The sequence below is a fragment of the Pelophylax lessonae genome (genome assembly GCF_965119305.1).
Source record: "Pelophylax lessonae genome assembly, chromosome: 6".
Taxonomy (NCBI): domain Eukaryota; kingdom Metazoa; phylum Chordata; class Amphibia; order Anura; family Ranidae; genus Pelophylax; species Pelophylax lessonae.
In genome coordinates, this window is record NC_138773.1 from 69,185,237 (window position 1) to 69,204,692 (window position 19,456).

Consider the following 19,456-nt stretch of genomic DNA (forward strand, 5'->3'; position numbering starts at 1 on the left):
CAGACCTTCACCCTTTCCATACACTTTTGGTCTTTCCAAGCATTCCTCCAACCTCTAACACATTTGGAGTTTTTTTGGGGGAGAACCTCCTTGTACTGCCTAGATTCTTGACTAGGATTGAATGAAATCTTTGTTGCCCAAAGCCTCCTGGGATACCCACATCACACATCCCAGAAAGCCTCAGGGTACTTTGCGGCCCAGGCACTGTGGTGCTCATGAGGGAGCTGGTTGACTCTTTCTGGTTCTCGCAGCCAGCCCTCTAAATGATGCACTGTGGTCCAGGTGCATCATCAGGGGCTGGCAAGAACAGCTAGCTAACAGGCATGCCAGATACCTACAGGAAACCACTAGATCACGTGGCGTGCAAGCTTTTGCAAAAAAAAAAAAAAACCCAGTGAACATGGTAAGGTCATGGTGAGGTTAGTGGTAAAAGAGTGGGAGGGGATTTCTCTCAAATAACCTATAATTATTATGTCTAATTGACCTTGCCATTTGTCCAGAGTTCTGTAGGAGAGGGAAACACCAGCTACATGAGTAGTTATTGAGCACCTCTGTGTCTGTTTCCCTGTGACATGCAACTTGCTACCTAAAAAACAGCTACCACTGGCAAAGATCGCAGCCGAGCCTAGGTGTGGTCAACTGCCGATTGACCAAGTGTTAGGTAATAGGAGGGTGGCTTTGCTAATAGCCATGCGCCCTATTACATCAGTGTCCTGCTGTGTTCCAAACGGAAACACCAAGCCAAACCAAATGCAAGGGTTAACAATTTGGCTGACCGGATTCACAGGTACTTTTTGCACGCTTATCAGAAACTAAAAGCAAACAATTTCAACATTGTGTAACTCTGAAGGCTGCATTACTTTTTTTCTATTGAAAAATGTAACCATAGATTATCCTAAGGTCTTACCTCAAAGACGCTGAGGCTGTACATCAACACATAGTCATTGTGTGAGCTGGACAGGAAGTAGAAGCAGAACCTCCAGGCTCCAAGCTGCTGAGCAAAATTATTTAGCAAAGCCTCTGAAAAAGAGAATTTTGAAACGTCAACAAGACAACTTTACTGAATGCTCTAAAAAACAAAGTCTTTACACAATTTCAATTTTCCTGTTTATTTATGTGGATCTACTGTACCAGGAGTGACGTCACCGTGGCTCCGGCCAATCAGATGGCCGGATGCCGCGATCCCAGAAGACAGGCGACTGGACATGTCACCGTCATGCAGGTAAACGGACAGCACGGCGGGGGCTCGTTCTAAGGTAAGCATTTCATAATGAGCTAGTATGCAGTGCATACTAGCTCATTATGTGTTTCTCTTTCAGGTTGCAAAAAGAAAAAAAAAATTTTTGGGGGGGTTTACAACCTCTTTAATGCATTTCATGGTGCGCTTTTGTTTTTTTACATGGACCAAAAAAAGTAGCAAGCAAGATCTTTAACACCACAAGGGAAGCGCAATGGACCAGTGTGAAGACATACAAAGAATTTAAAGCAAGGCATTTTTCTTGGGAATTTCTTCCACTAAAAAGGTGCCGATAATGGGTGACAAATTCAAATCCATTTCAATTCATGATATTAATTAAAAAGTCAAATACCATTATATAAATCTATTTTAAAAAGTCAAGTTTCGGCGAAGTGCATCCAGAATTTTTGGCTTTGGCACCAAAATTTCCATTCAGTGTGCCTCTAACCACAACTCTTTGAATAGGTAAATTAAAAGTCTTTCTGGGATATAGCAAAACAACCCACGTTTTGGGGGGGGGGGGGGGGGGGTCAACAAATTCCCCTTTATCAGGGCTGTGGATATATAAAACAAAAAAAAAAAAAAAAAAAAAAAAAAAAAAACACACCCAAAAAACAAAACACACAATCATATTATATCCAATTTATAGCAAAAATTAGATAATCAAAACATTGCATGTAAAAGCATACATCTATCTTCATAGTTACCCTATAGATATGAACGTGTTTGTCAGTATAAACGATATACATGATCAGAAAAATATTAATAAATTGATAATAAAATACCAAGTACATCTATGGAATCGGTATATAACCAATAGTAACCGATCGTAAATTCAAATACAGGTTAAAAAAAAGGAACACACACTGTTATTCTATGGGCAAAGTCAACCCCCTCCCTGGCCCACCAATACTCACCACTGCAAAAGACCACCTCCACTACTTCATACTGTACTGCATCTTGCACAAAATAGGAGCTTGGGGGGGGGGGGGGGCTGCAGGGGGGGCACACAGCAAACAAACTTGATGAAGGCAAGTGTTCGGGCAGGTGGCTGCCAATCGCAGGGATGCACAAATAAAATGACAACATTTATTTTAAAAAAAATGTCCCTTAAAAGGGTAACTCCACTTTCATGGGAGAAAAAAAAGAAAATTATAGCAAATATTAAAAAAAGTATATCATATACCAGAGCTCGACAAATCCCACGTGCCAGGTTGCAATTGCGACCAGAAATTGCGTCCTGGCGCTCGGGCTTTAGTCATCCCTTTCACTGTTGGCACCAGAATATCAGGCATGAGCATAGCTTGCCAGAACGCAGGAGTCGCCAAACGATTGGCTGCAACGTATGCCAATCACCGGGAACCTCCATTCAAGTCCTCCTCCTTCTCCTATCCTATTGGCCGTCTCCGTGTGGTCTTTCCCCCCCCCCCCCCTTGTCTCTCACAGGCAAGGCCCGCCCATGTATTCTGAGCGCTAGTTGGATGGGCTGTGGGCTTCTTGCCTGTGATTGGCCTCTGCGGCTGTCAATCATGTAAGGTGTCAGGTGGCTGGGAAGGCTGTTGCTAGTCTGGACGACCATGGCGGCTCAGAGCCCTGTCTGATTGACCTCAGTAACTGCCATTGGTGGTGGCGTTTGTGTCTTACCGGACTTGTTACATGGTACTGTGCGAGAGGCACCATCCCAGAGAGAGGTGTGCCCAGTATAGCTTGGTGTTGGCTCCATTAAGTGCTGCTCACCTCACTCACCTGACCCACTCCTCCCCCAGGCTCCTCAATGTCGTCAGGGTGAGAAAAGACGCCCGTTCAATGTCAAAGCTCCCCTCCATCCTCCTCCATGCTATTGGCTCCTGTAGGTATATCTGTATGCCCTTTCTGGGAGCCTGGCCTGTAGCTGGTCTCTCCCACGCTAGAGGAGAAGGTTGTGGAATAGAAGGGTCAGGCTGTCATTAACTTGCTGAATCCTGGGTCAGAGCAGGCAGCTGCGCTTCCCTGGAAGCAGTTCCCTGGGGGAGGAGGATGGAGTTCTAGTATTGATTTAGGACACTGTGGGTGTTCACTTATATAAGGTGTTCCCACACCTCAAAAAAACTGAATTTTTGTAAAATCTTACCTGTAAAATTCCTTTCTCTGAGTCCTCCGACAGTCGCCGCCTCTTCATATTCGTCACATATGGGGGTATTAGACTTTGCTCCGAAGGAGTAGCTAGGCAACAGAATATGTTAACAATAAAGCTTTTAACATATCCCACCCTCAAGGGGTGGTCCCCTCAGTCAATACCCTCCTACTTCCTGCAATCATATCTCAGTTTTAGTGGAATAGCAGTAGAGTATACAACCAAACCCCAAAAGAGGGGCGGGGGCGGCGACTGTCGGAGGACTCAGAGAAAGGAATTTTACAGGTAAGATTTTACAAAAATTCCGTTTTCTCTTACGTCCTCCGACAGTCGCCGCCTCTTCATATTCGTCACATATGGGGACGTCCCAAAGCAGTGCAAACATGAGGGGTGGGAAACGCATCCGCGCCGAAAAGGCAACGCAGTCTCCGCATCAAAGAAAGGAACCTTACCAAAAGGAAGGAAACCAGCTGGGCAACAGTAAAAAACAAGTGCTCAACAGGAGCAACAACCCAGGAAAAGACAAAAAACCAGGGGATACAAAAAACTATCCCAACAGCCAGGAGTCCCCAACAAGGGACCCTATGGAACAGCCGCACTAAGAACCTTGCGGCCAAAGGAAGCATCCGCCGATGCCCGAACATCTACTTTGTAGAATTTTGTGAAAGTGTGCACGGTCGACCAGGTCGCCGCCTTACACACCTGGGCTACAGAAGCCCCATGACGACAGGCCCAAGACGTACTCAAAGATCTAGTAGAGTGCGCCTTCACAGGGACAGGAGGAGCCTTACCCTGCAAAGCATAGGCCTAGTCAATGGTCTGCCTGATCCATTTGGCGATGGTAGAGGCCGAAGCCGCCATGCCCTTCCGAGGACCCTCTGGAAGAACAAACAAGGAGTCAGTCTTACGAAAAGACTCAGTCGATTTAAGGTAAACCCTTATCGCCCGAACAACATCCAGAGAATGCAATTTCACCTCCTTTGGATGTTTAGGCTTCACGCACAGCGAAGGCAAGACAATATCCTCATTAAGATGGAATTCCGAAACTCGTTTCGGAAGAAAAGAAGGATTAGGTCGCAAGACCACCTTATCCAAATGAATAACCAGGTACGGAGACTTGCAGGACAAAGCCGCCAGCTCCGACACTTTGCGAGCCGAAGTGATCGCCACCAAAAAGGCGACCTTTTTGGACAACATAGACAACGAGATCTCCCTGATCTGTTCAAAAGGAGCACGTTGTAACACAGATAGAACGAGATTCAAGTCCCAAGGGGGCAAAGGATCCCTCCTAGGAGGAACCAGATGCCGCACACCCTGAATAAAAGTGCCAACCAAGGAGCTGGAAGCCACGGGACGTTGAAACAGAACGGCCAGCGCAGACACCTGACCCTTTATCGTAGCCAGCGCCAAACGCTGATCAACACCCGTCTGAAGAAAAGACAGCACACGGGAAACCGAGTACGTGCGGGGTGAAAACCCCCTGGACTCACACCAGGCAAAATAGGCCTTCCAAGTACGGTAATAAACCTTCCCCGAGGAAGACTTCCTCGCGTTGATCAAAGTATGAACGACCTCTGGAGAGAGACCCTTCTCCTTCAGGACCTCTGTCTCAACAGCCAGGCCGTCAAAGCCAGCGACTGTAAAGCAGGATGGTAAATCGGTCCCTGAGACAGTGGATCGTCTCGAAGAGGTAGACGCCAAGGGGCGTCGACCGCCAGATTCACGAGGTCTGCGTACCAGGACCGGCGAGGCCAGTCCGGTGCCACAAGAATCACCGTGCTGCGTTCCGAGAGTAACCTGCGAAGGAAACTGGACAGCAACTGAATCGGTGGGAACGCGTACATCAGCCTGTACTGATGCCACGGGGCCACTAACGCGTCCGACGCGTCTGCCCGAGGGTCGCGCGTCCTTGCCACGAACCTTCTCACCTTGTTGTTGAGACGAGACGCGAACAGGTCCACATCTGGAAGACCCCACTTCGCGCACAACATCTGGAAGACAGCCGGGTGAAGAGACCATTCCCCCTGATCCAGGGTCTGGCGACTCAGATAGTCCGCCTGCCAGTTCTCCACCCCCGGAATGTGAACTGCCGTTATCGCCGGGACATGAGTCTCGGCCCAAGACAGAATGTCGGCCACTTCTCGAGTCGCCCGGGCACTCCTGGTGCCCCCTTGGTGGTTGATGTAGGCCACCGCTGTGGCATTGTCCGTCTGCACCCGAACCGGGCAGCCCTGCAGCCGGTCCGTCCAGCGATGAAGACAGAGATTTATCGCACGTAATTCCAGAATGTTGATCGGAAGGGAAGACTCTCCCTCCGACCAAGTCCCCTGGGCAGACAGAACGCCCAGAACACCACCCCAGCCCGACAGGCTGGCATCTGTGGTGATCACCGTCCACGAGATAGGACGAAACGACTTGCCCCCGGACACCATCGGGGACTGGAGCCACCACAGAAGGTCTCTTCTGGTGCGATGACTCAACGAGATCTGAAGATCCAGAGATTGAGGTCGCCCGTCCCACTTGGACAGGATCTCCGCTTGGAGACCCCGCGTGTGAAACTGGGCGAAGGGAATCGCCTCGAAGGCCGAGACCATCAATCCCAGACATCTCATGCACGTCCTTAAAGACGAGTGCGGAACGTCCCTGAGGGACCTGACTTCCTCCTGAAGAGTTCTGAGTTTGTCTTCCGGCAGGAAGACCTTCGCTTGTACAGAGTCCAGAATCATTCCCAGGTAGGGAAGACGAACCGACGGACTCAGCGTCGACTTTGGAAAATTTATCGTCCAACCAAACTCCTGTAGAGTTTGCATCGTGACAGACAGGTCCTCCTCCAGACCCTGGCTGGTCGCAGACCGAACCAGGATGTCGTCTAGATACCCCAGGACAGAAATGCCCTGGGCCCTCACAATGCCAGAACCGGTGCAAGCACCTTGGTGAAGACCCGCGGAGCCGAGGCGAGACCAAAAGGCAACGCCACGAACTGGTAGTGATCCTCCGCAATGGCGAATCGAAGTACCTCTGGTGACCTTCGAAAATGGGGATGTGAAGGTACGCATCCTTCAAATCGATGGAGGCCATGAATTCCCCCGGAACCAGGGCAGCCACCACCGACCGCAGGGATTCCATGCGGAACTTGCGAACCCGCACAGAGCGGTTCAGAGCCTTCAAGTCCAGAATTGGACGAACCTTGCCCTCCTTCCTGGGCACGGTGAACAGATTGGAATAAAACCCCCGAAATCTGTCCCGATGAGGCACCGGAACCACCACTCCCTGAGCCCTCAGGTCCCGCACCGCCAGGTGCAGGTCCCGCAAACGCTCTGGAGACAGTTGAAGATTTGAGGGAAAAAATCTGCTCTCCGGCCGAGAGAGAAACTCGATCTTGTAACCAGATCGAACGATTTCCTGAACCCATCTGTCCTGCACACGGGCCAACCAGGGCTGAAGAAAACCGAGCAAGCGTCCCCCCACCCCAAAACTGGGTGAGGGCGCCCCTTCAGGCCGCACTGTTATGGGCTGCAGATCAGGATTGGCCGGACTTCTGTTTACCAGACCAGGGCTTCTTCTGAGAGCCTTGACCTTTGAACGGCTTGCCCTTGTAGTGCGGCCGAAAGGACCCCTGAGGGGGCCGAAAATTAGCATGCTTCTTCCCAGAAGCCCCCTTAGCTTTGGGGAAATGGGGCAAGAGAGTGCTCTTACCCCCGGTGATCCCCTTAATCAACACATCCAGGGACTCCCCAAAAAGGCGAGACCCATCATAAGGTAGATTGGCTAAGGTCTTACGTGAAGACTGGTCCACCGACCAACATTTTAACCAAATCAGGCGGCGAGACAACACCGCCACACTGTGCACACGTGCAGCCAACGGAACCAGGTCCAGGTCCGCATCACACAGATACATGACACCCTGGTGGATTTGATCCACCATATCCAGGGTCGCCGGTGAGGCCGAATCGGCCACTAGGACGCGCCTAAGCATCTGCGTCCAACTTGCGATCGCTTGGGCCGCCATGAGAGAAGCAAACAGAGCCTTAAGCATAGAACCCGTAACAGAATAAGTATGACGGGTAAGAGACTCCAGTCTCCTATCCGTGGCGTCACGGAACACAGGGGAATCCTCTGCAGGAATCGCAGTGGCTTTGTTTAAAACCGCAATTGCGTGATCCACTGGGGGTGGCACACACCACCTTTCATCAGTGGAAGGTGAAAAAGGATAACGCAGCTTGAATCTACTTGGTACAGCAAAAGGTTTGCGTAGATTGCGCCATTGTTCCTTAACAGCGCGCTGAAAATCATCATTGCAGGGAAAAACCTGCGGCGTCCTGCGTTTTCTCTGCGTCCCATAAGCCGCCAAGGCGGCGGGGGGACACACCTCATCCTGCAAACGCAGCGTTTGCTTTATGGAAGCAATCAACTCATCCATGATTGCAAGCTCTTCAGGCGAGCCAGGGGGAGAATTATCAACCCCCTCAACTTCAGCCTCCACCTCAGACCCTATTAGATCAAGAGAGGAGCGGGACCCCGATAAGGAGGCCCCCGCCATAACAGCCCTATCACCTTCACCCTCAGAATCAGAGGAAAGAGCAACTCTGGGCCTTTTAGTAGATTGAGCAGCCACCAGCATCTGCACCTGAGCAGCAAGGCCAGCCACAATAGTGGCCAAATCCTCCCCTGGGGGGGAGACAGCGGTCCCCTGGCTTTCCACCAAGGCTGTAGGAAATTTTCCCTCCTGAGAATCCATTGCCCCTGTAATGCCAGACAACAAAGGGTTAACTGCCCCTTTTAAGCAAGCGCGGCAAGCGCAGCCCACCGCACCACACTCAAGCACAATAAGACCCCCACAGGGAATATGCAAACTGAACACAGGCAATGGATAGCAAGAACAGAAGGGTAAAACCTGAGGAGACCCTCGCCGCTGCTGCTGCCTCGATCGGTGTTCCTGGAAAGAGGAAGTGATGCTGCCAGGGCGCTCAATGTAAGCCTATGGAGGCTACAAGAAAATGGCCGCCATGCATGTAAAACATGCGGCCGGAGCGGGTGTAGGCAAAATGGCGCCGCTTGGCGCCGTTTGGCGCCGAAACCGCCGCCCACAGTGCAGTAAAAAACACACATTACATTCCAGTATCAGAATACATGTCAGATCGCCGCAGCGATCGCTGTATAGTGCCCAAACATGCCAAAAAACATGCCCCACAGCACACAGCTTCACACACTGATCAGCCTGACACAGACAGTGTCACACATCTCCCCCCCCCCCCTTGCAGCCCACAGCATGCAGCCGAGAGATAGGGAGACAGGCAGTGTGATTAAAGGCAGGTTACACAGTCCCAGACTGACACCCCCCCAGACAGACAGGTCCCCACATAAATACACTTACCTCACATGGCGTGGGGGACCCGCACAGGCGAACAAGCCGCTGCACATGAGGCAGGGAGAGTCGCATTCAAGACGCACAAAATGGGGGTTAAGAAACCGCACAGCGTCCAGTGAGGTAGCCACCTCACCAATCATCCCTGCACCGAACAGGGATGGGTCGTTCACTGTGCCAGGAGCGTTACCTGGCTGAACGCTCGATGGCAGACTGGGAAGCCACTGACCCACGACCTGCGATCAGGGGGATCAGCCCGAAAACCAGTCTGCATGATCCTCTTCATCCGAAGAACTAACTAACGCTGACAAAAATAACAGCTAAGTAAAGGTAGAGAGAAAACTCAAACAAAATTTTAAAAAGAAGAAAGAGTCTGGGGCAGAAAGCCCCAGCACAGAAAAAGCCAGCCACTCCTGACAAGCTAGACATTAAAACTGAGATATGGTTGCAGGAAGTAGGAGGGTATTGACTGAGGGGACCACCCCTTGAGGGTGGGATATGTTAAAAGCTTTATTGTTAACATATTCTGTTGCCTAGCTACTCCTTCGGAGCAAAGTCTAATACCCCCATATGTGACGAATATGAAGAGGCGGCGACTGTCGGAGGACGTAAGAGAAAACAACATTTTAAAAATGCAGCACAACTTCTCTCTTATAATCATACTTCTGCCTGCTCCCCCACAGTACATTTACTGCGGGCGGGTGGCATGAACAGGCTGCTACATGTACATCATTCAGCCTATTTCAAGTTAGGGGCACATATGTGGGTTCTCCCTGCTGTTCTGCGCTAACACTGGCTACAGCGGGATTTTGTCAGCAGGTCCCAGCCAATGATTTTCAGCTGAGACCTGCTGATTGGCTGTAGCCAACACAGCACACAGTTCTTTGTTTACAAACACACAGGGCTCTGTAAACAGGACAGTGATCTTTGTAAGTTAAAAAATAAAAAACTGGCTCCTAACATTTTTAGCTGGCTCCTAGATTCAAAGCAAATTTGTCAAGCCCTGGCATATACAATTGCTACAAGCCATATTGTAATTTTAGGTTATTAAAAATTGGCTTTCCTTTTTAGTCTTCTACAACTTTATTTTTATTGTAAAATGAAATGCAGAAATAAGGTAGCCTGGAGTCCCTCTGTACACAGTTGGTGTACAGAATTTCCCCAGAAATGTAACTTCCTGCTTGTGTGATTAGCTTACAAGTTTCTCAGACGTCTACACTAAGATACAAGTCAGATTTTAGGCATCTGCTGGAACAGGAACTATACTTTTGGTGAGAGACTTTCTAGTCTAAGGGGTATTTACTTCTACAGGGATGCAGGCCCTGAACCTTTCCTCAGAGGACTGCAGGTGCATTGTCAGATTAGAATGAAAGCAGACACTGCCATTCAGGAGTCAGCCTTCAAGGACAGAGAGAAGAACATTCAGCTTTTTCTTAAAAACAGAAACAGGTAGGACTCTGCTACAGTTTAAAATCCTTGCAATGTAAATTGATCACCCAGAGGGAGCCGATTTTTCCTCAATAAAAGTGGGAGTTACTCTTTAACCACTTAAGCCCTGGAAGATTTTACCCCTTTCCTGACCAGGCCCTATTTTGCGATTCGGCACTGCGTGACTTTAAACGGACAATTGCGCGGTCGTGCGACGCTGTACCTAAACTAATTTGTTTGTTTCCCACAAACAGAGCTTTCTTTTGGTGGTATTTGATCACCTGTGCGATTTTTTGATCATGCGCTATAAACAAAAAAAGAGCGTACATTTTGAAAAAATAACAATATTTTTCACATTTTTTATATGAAATTCCCCCCCCCCCCCCCCCCCCAAAAAAATGTAAAAATCAAATTTTTTTTTAACATTTTTGGCCAATTTGTTTTCTGCTACATATGTTCGGTAAAAAAAAAAAAAAAAAAACGCAATAAGCGTATTTTGATTTGTTTGCGCAAAAGTTATTGCGTTTACTAACTACAGGAAAGATTTTTGTAATTTTTTTTTTAACGAGTAATGGCGGCGATCTGCGATTTTTTTTTTTTGCGGGACTGCGACGGACAGATCGGACCCTTGACTGACATTTTTTACACTTTTGGGGGTACCAGTGACATTACTACAGAAATCAGTGCTATACATATGCACTGTTACTGTAAAAATGACACTGGCAGGGAAGGGGTTAACTTTATTGGAGCAGGAGGGGTTAAGTGTGTCCCTAGGGGCGTGCTTCTTACTGTGCAGGGATGTGGCTTTTCATGTAACAGCAGAGATCTACGATCCTACATAGCAGGACCGTATGATCTCTGCTGTTACACAGGGAAGAATGACAGGCGGCTTTGTTTACATTAGCCGCCTGTCTTTCTCCCTCTGTAACTGACTATCGCGAGTGACCGGCGGACATCGGGTCCACCGGTCACTCGCGCGGAGGTGTCCGTGAACGAGCGGGGGCGGAAGCGCGCCTCCGGCGGTACGCGCGCTCGCCCCCATTGGCTCACAGGCTAGTGACGTACCGGTACGTCACTTTGCCTGCACAGGGCTGACCGCCGCAGTATATATACTTGCGGCGGTCGGCAAGTGGTTAAGCTGAACATAAATATTAAAATTTGGATTTGCTTTTTCATAAAAAAAAAAAAAAATGGAATGACTAATCCACCATTTTGGGTAAACTACAGGGCAAATGAGTTGAAGAAACTGTTAAAATCAGGTAGATACACTGCTTGACCATATCCCTCTTTCAACTCATTTCTATTTGGTTGCAGTCATTTTTTCCAATTTAATAAATCTATTTTAATCCATCAAACTAATGAAGTATGACAGTCAAGTCAATCTAATTTATTAATGGTAGGTAGCTTTGTTCTGTCACTCTTGATCATATTACCAAATCAAAAGGAGACTGAACTTGGCTCAAACAAGCATGGCCAGCACTAGGTGGAACTTCACTTTAAAAGTTGAAAATGGCCAATAGGCTCATCATACACGTTACAATCAACTCTAATTTACTAAAGCTATATAACATACGAGGATTTGTCTAAACCACATGTGTCAAACACAAGGCCCGCGGGCCGAATGCGGCCCACCAGGCCATTTCATGTGGCCCTCGCACCTCTCCTGCAGCTACCCCCTCATCTATGTTCCTACCTTGTCTCAGCAGTCGGCAGCAGAGAGGAGAACAGAACTCCTCATATAGATTCTATACCTCTCTGTTCAGCTGCAGCACCACCTCATCTCTACCTCCCCTGGTTCCAGCATTCAGCAAACTCTAGCCCTCCTCTGGTTCTCCTCCGGACCCTGCACTTTATGCTTCCCAGCTCCAATCCCAGCTTCTTCCAGGAATTAGCACAAGATAAAGAGGGTGCACTGTGATGTAAGGGAGGGTGGGGGACTTTTCACTTCTGATAGTGGGGGGCTCTTGACATCTGATGTAAGGTGAGGTGCTCTGGACATCCAGTCTTACAGATACAACCGGCCCTTTGATGGCAACCATAATGCTGATGCGGCCCACAATGAAATTGGGTTGGACACCCCTGGTCTAAACTATCCAATCATTGTGTATCCAACCAGGCAGACCCCTACACTACATAGTTGTTGGTAGACCTAAAGTTCCGCTTTAAGTCCTCCACCCTGCCATGTAAATTATTATTTTTTTTTTGGGGGGGGGGGGGGGGTTACCTAGTTTTGACCGGCGTCTGGGACCCATAGGCTTGTGAAGAACTAGCCTTGATGAAGACAGCTCGGGGTCCCTGGACAAGTGTCCTTTTATTAAAAGGTCAGCAGCTACAGGATTTGTAGCTACTGAACTTTTTAGTGTTTTTCTTTTTCCTTTTTCAGAGTGGACCTACTTTTTAAGATGACCCCTTCCAATTTGGCAAAGCTTTGGGATCAGACGTGTGACCATCTTTAGGGGAAAAAAAAAAAAAAAAAAAAAAAGGATAAAAACAGATCAATATGCACTTCAGCACAAAACGGGTACCTATTATCTATAGAATATGACAGCTGTACATTTCTGATAACATCAGAGGTTTTGAACCACCAGAGGAATAAATGGCAACGTGGCTAAACTAAAACCTCCAACTAGACTAGGCTTGCTCTTCTTACACACTGCCCTTGGGCTATGTCCACATTATAAAAAGACTACATGGGTTTTTCAGTCACATCGGCAGCACTCCATCACCAAGTACACCCAATCCTAATTTTATTTACTCAGCAAAATACATCTGAATTGTATAACATGGCAGATGCTCACATGCCCTTCCAACAGATTCTCTTACCAATTTCTCTTTTCCGCTCATTGGAGGTGCTTGTGTGAAAGAATTCTGTCATAAGACTCTCCAGGGCTCTCAGCGAGGCCTCTTCTGACGCCTGCACACAGAAACAATGGGCAATTTGAACATGAATGCTGAATGCTCTTATGAAAAGAATGCATTAAAAAAAAAAAAAAAAAAAAGGAGAAAACTAAAAATTGTATACATTTTTGTAAATATGCAATAAAAAAAAAAAAATAGCAGTAGGTTGCTGGGCACTTTCACCTTCTTCCTGTCCAGACCAATTTTCAGCTTTCAGCGCTGTCGCACTTTAAATGACAACTGCGTGGTCATTGAAACACTGTACCCATATGACAATTTTATCATTTTGAGAGGGATAGAGCTTTTTTTTTTTTTTATTTATTTTTTGCTAAACAAAATGAAAAAAAAAAACAAAAAACAACATTTTTAATCATTTTGGTTGAAAAATGTAGCAAATACATAATTTTCCTCCTTTACTGATGTGTGCACATGAGGCTGAACTGATGAATGCCCTCCCAGAACTGGGAGACCACTTTGTAGCCGTTTTCAGCTATAGTGCAGTTAAGAAGTGGTTAATTAGAGCTAGCATGTCTTAAAGTTACCCAAAACATTACTGTCAACCCCCCATATGAAAGTTAACATCACTTGTCTCCTTAGAATGAATACTGACTGGCAGTTGTGCTGATCGCTTCAATGCTTTCTGAGCCAATGACCCACTGAGGGTTGCCACCTTATCCCTTCAAACCCAAACACGTATTAAATACACAGGTTCTGTGTCTGTTTAAGGTGGTAATTAAACTCACTTAGTGACTTATCTGCATTAAAGCGGAGTTCCACCCAAAAGTGGAACTTCCGCTTTAGGCAGTTCTAACCCCCTGACATGCCACATTTGGCATGTAATTTTTTTTGGGGGGGGGGGGGGAGCGGGTACCTAGTTTTGACAGGTACCCGCTCCGACTTCCGCTGGGAGCGCCGCGGCACCCTGAGCGGAAGTTCTCCTCTCCCCCTCCCTGCAATCTTCTGGGACATGTCAGAGGTCCCAGAAGATTGCCGGCCAATCACGACGCGTAGCGCAACTCGCGCATGCGCAGTGCGTACCCGGCTATGAAGCTGAAAACTGTCACAGCCGGGTGCCCACACCAGTGATGCCGGCGCCGCAGACAGAGAGGGAGAAGAGCGAGGCTTCGGGCGGCCGCATCGCTGGACCGTTGGACAGGTGAGTGTGTTAGGCTGGAACTCCGCTTTAAATTAGCCTCTGAACCTGTGCAATTACCATGTGCCCAGGTTTAAAGGGATGAGGTGGTATGTGCGCTAGGTAAGGGACTCAAAAGTACAAAATCCAAAAATAGGCAACTAGCATTTTGAATATCCAAATCGGCAATGGCAACCCATGTATTTCTCCCATGGAAGGATTCTGTCAATGAATTCTTGACAAAGTAAATATTCAGGTTCAGTGAAATGCTGGGCAATGGTAGAGACCAAGAAAAAGACAGTTGGTCTCATGTTTACATCCAACTGTCGCCTAAGGTCTACAAGCAGGAACGAACCACCCTATGATTAGGATCTACCAATAGATCACCAGTGCGTACCTAGTTAATGTTGAGGCCTTGGGGTTTTAAGCTTCATAATACAGTTGATAAAATAAAAAAAATAATACAATAAAAAACGAACAGGCAAGACACAATAGGTGGGTTCTCCCATCAGGCTATAAAATGGCCAACCACTACCTTAAATCAGAGGCCACCTTAAAGCCCAACTTCAGCAACATTTTTTACCCCCCAGTTTTCCAAAATTTTACTGCGGTGTCCCAATTTGGGAGATTTCATCTCCCTCCCAGAACAGGAAATTGAGAGAAATCACCCTTCTGAAAAGAGAAATAGAAAGCTTTAAAAAACAGTTGGATGGAGTTGTGCCATTTTATACGGCAAACCTAAAATTTTGACCTTGGATCAGTTATCTCAATTGAAGACAGCTCAATGCAGAGGAAGAGGGCACAAACTAAATATGAATTGTACATGATTTTGGAAGCACACAGGGGTACAATTTTTAATTTCTTGAACAAACCTCTTTTTGTTCCAACTCCTAGAGACCTCATGGCTGATTTATTAAAGGATTAAAGAATGTTCACACTATTGTGACTATTCAATTTTCCTATTACGTGCAGATGAAAGAAGTACTGTATTTTCTGGCGTATAAGACTACTTTTGAACCTCAAAAAAATCCCCCAAAAATGGGAGGTCGTCTTATACGCCGAGTATAATATCTGCAAGGTAACCTAAGTATTACCGGTAGATCATGTAATAGGGGGGTCGTCTTATACGCCAGAAAATACAGTACATTTTAATGCTACATGAAGGCTGGGTTCACACTGTGTGTGGAGCGGCACACAAAAGGGGGTCCAGTGCATGCCTGTTCACCATTTTAAAGTCCAAATTCGACCAGAATTTTTGGCTAAATTCGGACCTGAAATGGACCAGAAGACGCACAGGACCCTTCTGAAAACCAATCCGAAGCCACCTCGTAGCGTTGTGAACTGGCTCCATTGAGAGCCCATCGCAGTCTCCGGACATGTGAATTGGATGTGGGGAAACCTGCATCCAATTCGCACCAGTGAGAACCCAGCCTAAAACAGATAACTGAAGTGAATCTTCACACTATTCTGCAAACATCCTCAAGTCCTTTGGTAAATCAGCCCCAATATTTCTTTCTAATGAATGAATAGGCAGCTACATCCTCTTAAAATGTTCCTTCAATGGTCTATGTAGACATCAGTCATGCTTACAAGGTGTAGTATTTACTCATTTCCTGCCTGCATGAATCACCTATGCTGAAGGTTGTAACAACTCTTTCCATTCAAATAGCAAATATAAAGAGAACCTATCCCTACCAGACCTAGAACAGCACCATGGTTGGAAATGTTTTAAACGTTTACCATTTGGCTTCCCCTCCTGCCCTTATATTCTTTTACTGATTATACTATGCTACGGATCCCATGATGGGAAAAAGTGAAAAGAAAAAAAAAAAAAAAAAAAAAAAAAAAAAAAAAAAAGGAACGTAAAATTTGGTAAATCAACTGCCGCCAATTTTTAAGTTACTTTGGCAAAAAATGTTTTTATCCCCTGTTGTCCGATTATACTTTATAACATGTTGGAGCAATTGTTTTGACTGTATTATACATCTGAAATGTTTGAAATAGCTTTTTATATGACTTCTCTGAAAACAATAACTTGACCGGAAAAAAAAAAAAAAAAAAAAATTTAAAAACTGGAAAAATTAGACCAGATGGTTTTTGGAATTTTGAATCAATGACTTGCTGCATGTCTTGTCCATGCCAACTAACTTTGGATCCCTTGGTCTACAGCAAGTTATAAAATAAAAAAAAAATAATATCTAATTGGCTGACCACTCCCATTTTGATTTCCTACATAAAAAAAAACAAAACAAAACAAAAAAAAAAAAAAAAAAAAAAAAACACACACACACACACACACACACGTTTCAACACATTACTCATTTACTATCAGATATATCGGTCTGGATGTCTCACCACTTCCTCAAACTCAATTCATCCAAAACCGAGCTAATAATCTTTCCTCCACCACGTGCCCCTTCCCCTGACTTCTCCGTCAATACTGAGGGCATTATTATCAGCCCATCTCCGCATGCCAAGGTCCTAGGTGTTGTCCTGGACTCTGAACTCTCCTTCAAACCCCACATCCATTCGCTGTCCAAATCTTGCCGCCTCAACCTCCGCAACATCTCCAAAATACGCCCCTTTCTAATCAAAGACACAACAAAACTCCTAGTCCACTCCCTGGTCATCTCGCGCCTCGACTACTGCAATTCCCTTCTCATTGGCTTACCTCTACACAGGCTATCCCCCCTTCAATCCATCATGAATGCTGCCGCCAGACTCATCCACCTTACCAATCGCTCAGTGTCCGCTGCTCCTCTTTGTCAAGCCCTCCACTGGCTTCCGCTCACCCAACAAATTAAATTCAAAATACTTACAACATCTTACAAAGCCATCCACAGCTTAGCCCCCAACTACATCACTAGCCTCGTCTCAAAATACCAACCTAATTGCTCTCTTCGTTCCTCTCAAAACCTCCTGCTCTCTAGCTCCCTCGTCACCTCCTCCCACGCTCGCCTCCAGGACTTTTCCAGAGCCTCTCCAATCCTATGGAACTCCTTACCCTTATCTATCCGATTATCTCCTACTCTATTAGCTTTTAGGCGATCTCTGAAAACCCTCCTTTTCAGAGAAGCCTATCCTACCAACACCTAACAAATGTACCTCCATTTTCTCCATCAACCCATCCCCCACAGTTATTGCCTTTTGTTTCACTTGACCCTCCCTTCTAGATTGTAAGCTCTAACGAGCAGGGCCCTCTAGTTCCTCCTGTTTTGAACTGTATTGTAACTGTATTGTCTTCCCTCACATTGTAAAGCGCTGCGCAAACTGTTGGCGCTATATAAATCCTGTATAATAAGAATAATAAACTCAGAGAGGTATGAAAAGTTGTGTCAAAATGGTATACCTAGCAAAGGGGTACAATAAAAGTTATTGATCGTAAATGGCGTAAAGGGGGTTTACACATACTAGTTCCTCCAAATAATATATACCAGGCAGTATGAGGATGTAGCAAGGCTCCACTTAGAACTGAAAAGGGACAAAAGGTCCAAATTAATAAAAATGAGTTCGCCTTTTTTGTTCAATAAATGTTTATTGAAAGAAAATTCACAGCATACGAACAGCAAGAGAGAAAAAAAGAAAAAAAAAAAAAAAAAAAAAAGAGATAGAGAGATAGAGAGAGAATAAGTTTTACTGGTAGATGTAATCTCTCAAGACGCTGGGTGTGTGGGAATCCTGTACCGGTATACCCAGGATTCCCGCACAGCCAGCGTCTTGAGATTACATCTACTGGAAATACTTAGGGTATCTTGGAGATATTATGAGAGATTACATGTATTACAGTACTAGGGTACCTTGTGGCACTTTTCCACTGCAAGTACCGGCTCGTACCGGGTCGGCTCTACTCGGCCCTGCTTGGCCCGGTTTGCTTTTCCACTGCTGGTACCGCATGGTATAGTGTCGGTTCGGTACGGTACGGTATAGGTTTGCTTTTCCACTAAAGTAGTACTAAAGTTAAGTGGGTGGGATAACAACGGGGTGGGTGGGATTCTCTGACCAATCAGTGGCTAGTAGTGACTGCATGCAAAGGATTGTGGGATATGGTACCAGTTTGGTACCTGTTGGAACCACAATCGAGTAGGTACTGTTTTTTCAGAGCCGTACCGTACCGTTCGGTTCCATGCAGTGGAAAAGCAAACCTATACCGTACCGTACCGAACCGTTCCGACCCTATACCATGCGGTACCAGCAGTGGAAAAGCACAAAAGCGTGCCGAACCGGTACGGTTCCATGCAGTGGAAAAGCGCCTCGGAGATCTATGAGAAATCTGATGTTTTTCAATGGTGTTGCCTTGCTTCGGAAGGGGGGGGGGGTAGTCTTATACGGCGAGTATAGCCCAAAACCTATGTTTTAACTTGAAGATTAGGGGGGTCGTCTTATACGCCCAGTCGTCTTATACGCCGGAAAATACGGTATATATGCTTTACAACCTGTAACCATTGTAGAACAGTAGGGATTGTAGGCTGTTTCCAATATCGAGGGATAAGGAATTTAGCAGAAATTAAAAGATGGGGAGTAATGGATCATCGATATAGGCCTGCTGGTTCCCCTGAGCAATGGAACAATACTTTCCATGGATCATTATTGAGTGGGAAACCCTGAATAATCTCAATATAATTTAGGATTGAGACCCAGAAAGGGCGTATGAGCGGACAAAACCACCAGATGTGAGCGTGGGTGGCCACCTCCCCATAGGTTGGATGTTTCCGGGAAATATTTGATGTAGTTTTGCAGTTGTAAGATGCCATCTTGTTAATATCCAATAGTTGGTCCCAGCGGTTTTTGAGGAAATGGAGGAAGTGTGAGCCAGTCAAAGTATTTTCAATTTCTGAGTGTTTGATAGAGTATTGGAAGTCCTTTTCCCATTATTTTATGAAGACTGGGGTATTAGAGTCTAAAGCCTTCAGTGCTTTGTAGAATTGGGATATGCTTTTCTGAGGGGGTTGGTTGGCATGCAAGATAATTTCCACTGTGGTAAGGTCAGCCAGGGGTCGTAAGGGATGAGTTATAGTTTTAATAAATTGATTCAGCTGAGCATAACTCCATTGGTCCATGAAGGAGGAGGATTGAACAATTGTACTAAGAGTTGCCAGTCCATGTTCCGTCATCACATGGAGAAGAGCAGGTGAGTATGGAAGCCAGCTGCGAAACGAAGGGTCCTGTTGTCTAGGAGGGGAAAGGGAATGACCCGGCATTAGCAGTGAGTTGTAGGACCAACCATAAATTCTGTGCATGGTGTCCCATAGAGCAAAAGTAGATATCGTCAATTGGGAAGTATGG

The 19,456-nt window shown here is 46.4% G+C and overlaps 1 protein-coding gene across 1 annotated transcript in view; it reads right to left on the reverse strand.

The window, feature by feature from the left end:
- Window positions 1–19,456, reverse strand: part of XPO6 (exportin 6) — a 101,069-nt gene that overhangs the window by 75,137 nt on the left and 6,476 nt on the right. Inside the window, exons 2-3 of the mRNA XM_082261853.1 lie at window positions 12,967–13,057; window positions 908–1,020 (exon numbers count right to left, since the gene is read on the reverse strand). Coding sequence (XP_082117979.1) covers window positions 908–1,020; window positions 12,967–13,057 — 204 coding nt within the window. The remainder of the gene's footprint in view (window positions 1–907; window positions 1,021–12,966; window positions 13,058–19,456) is intronic.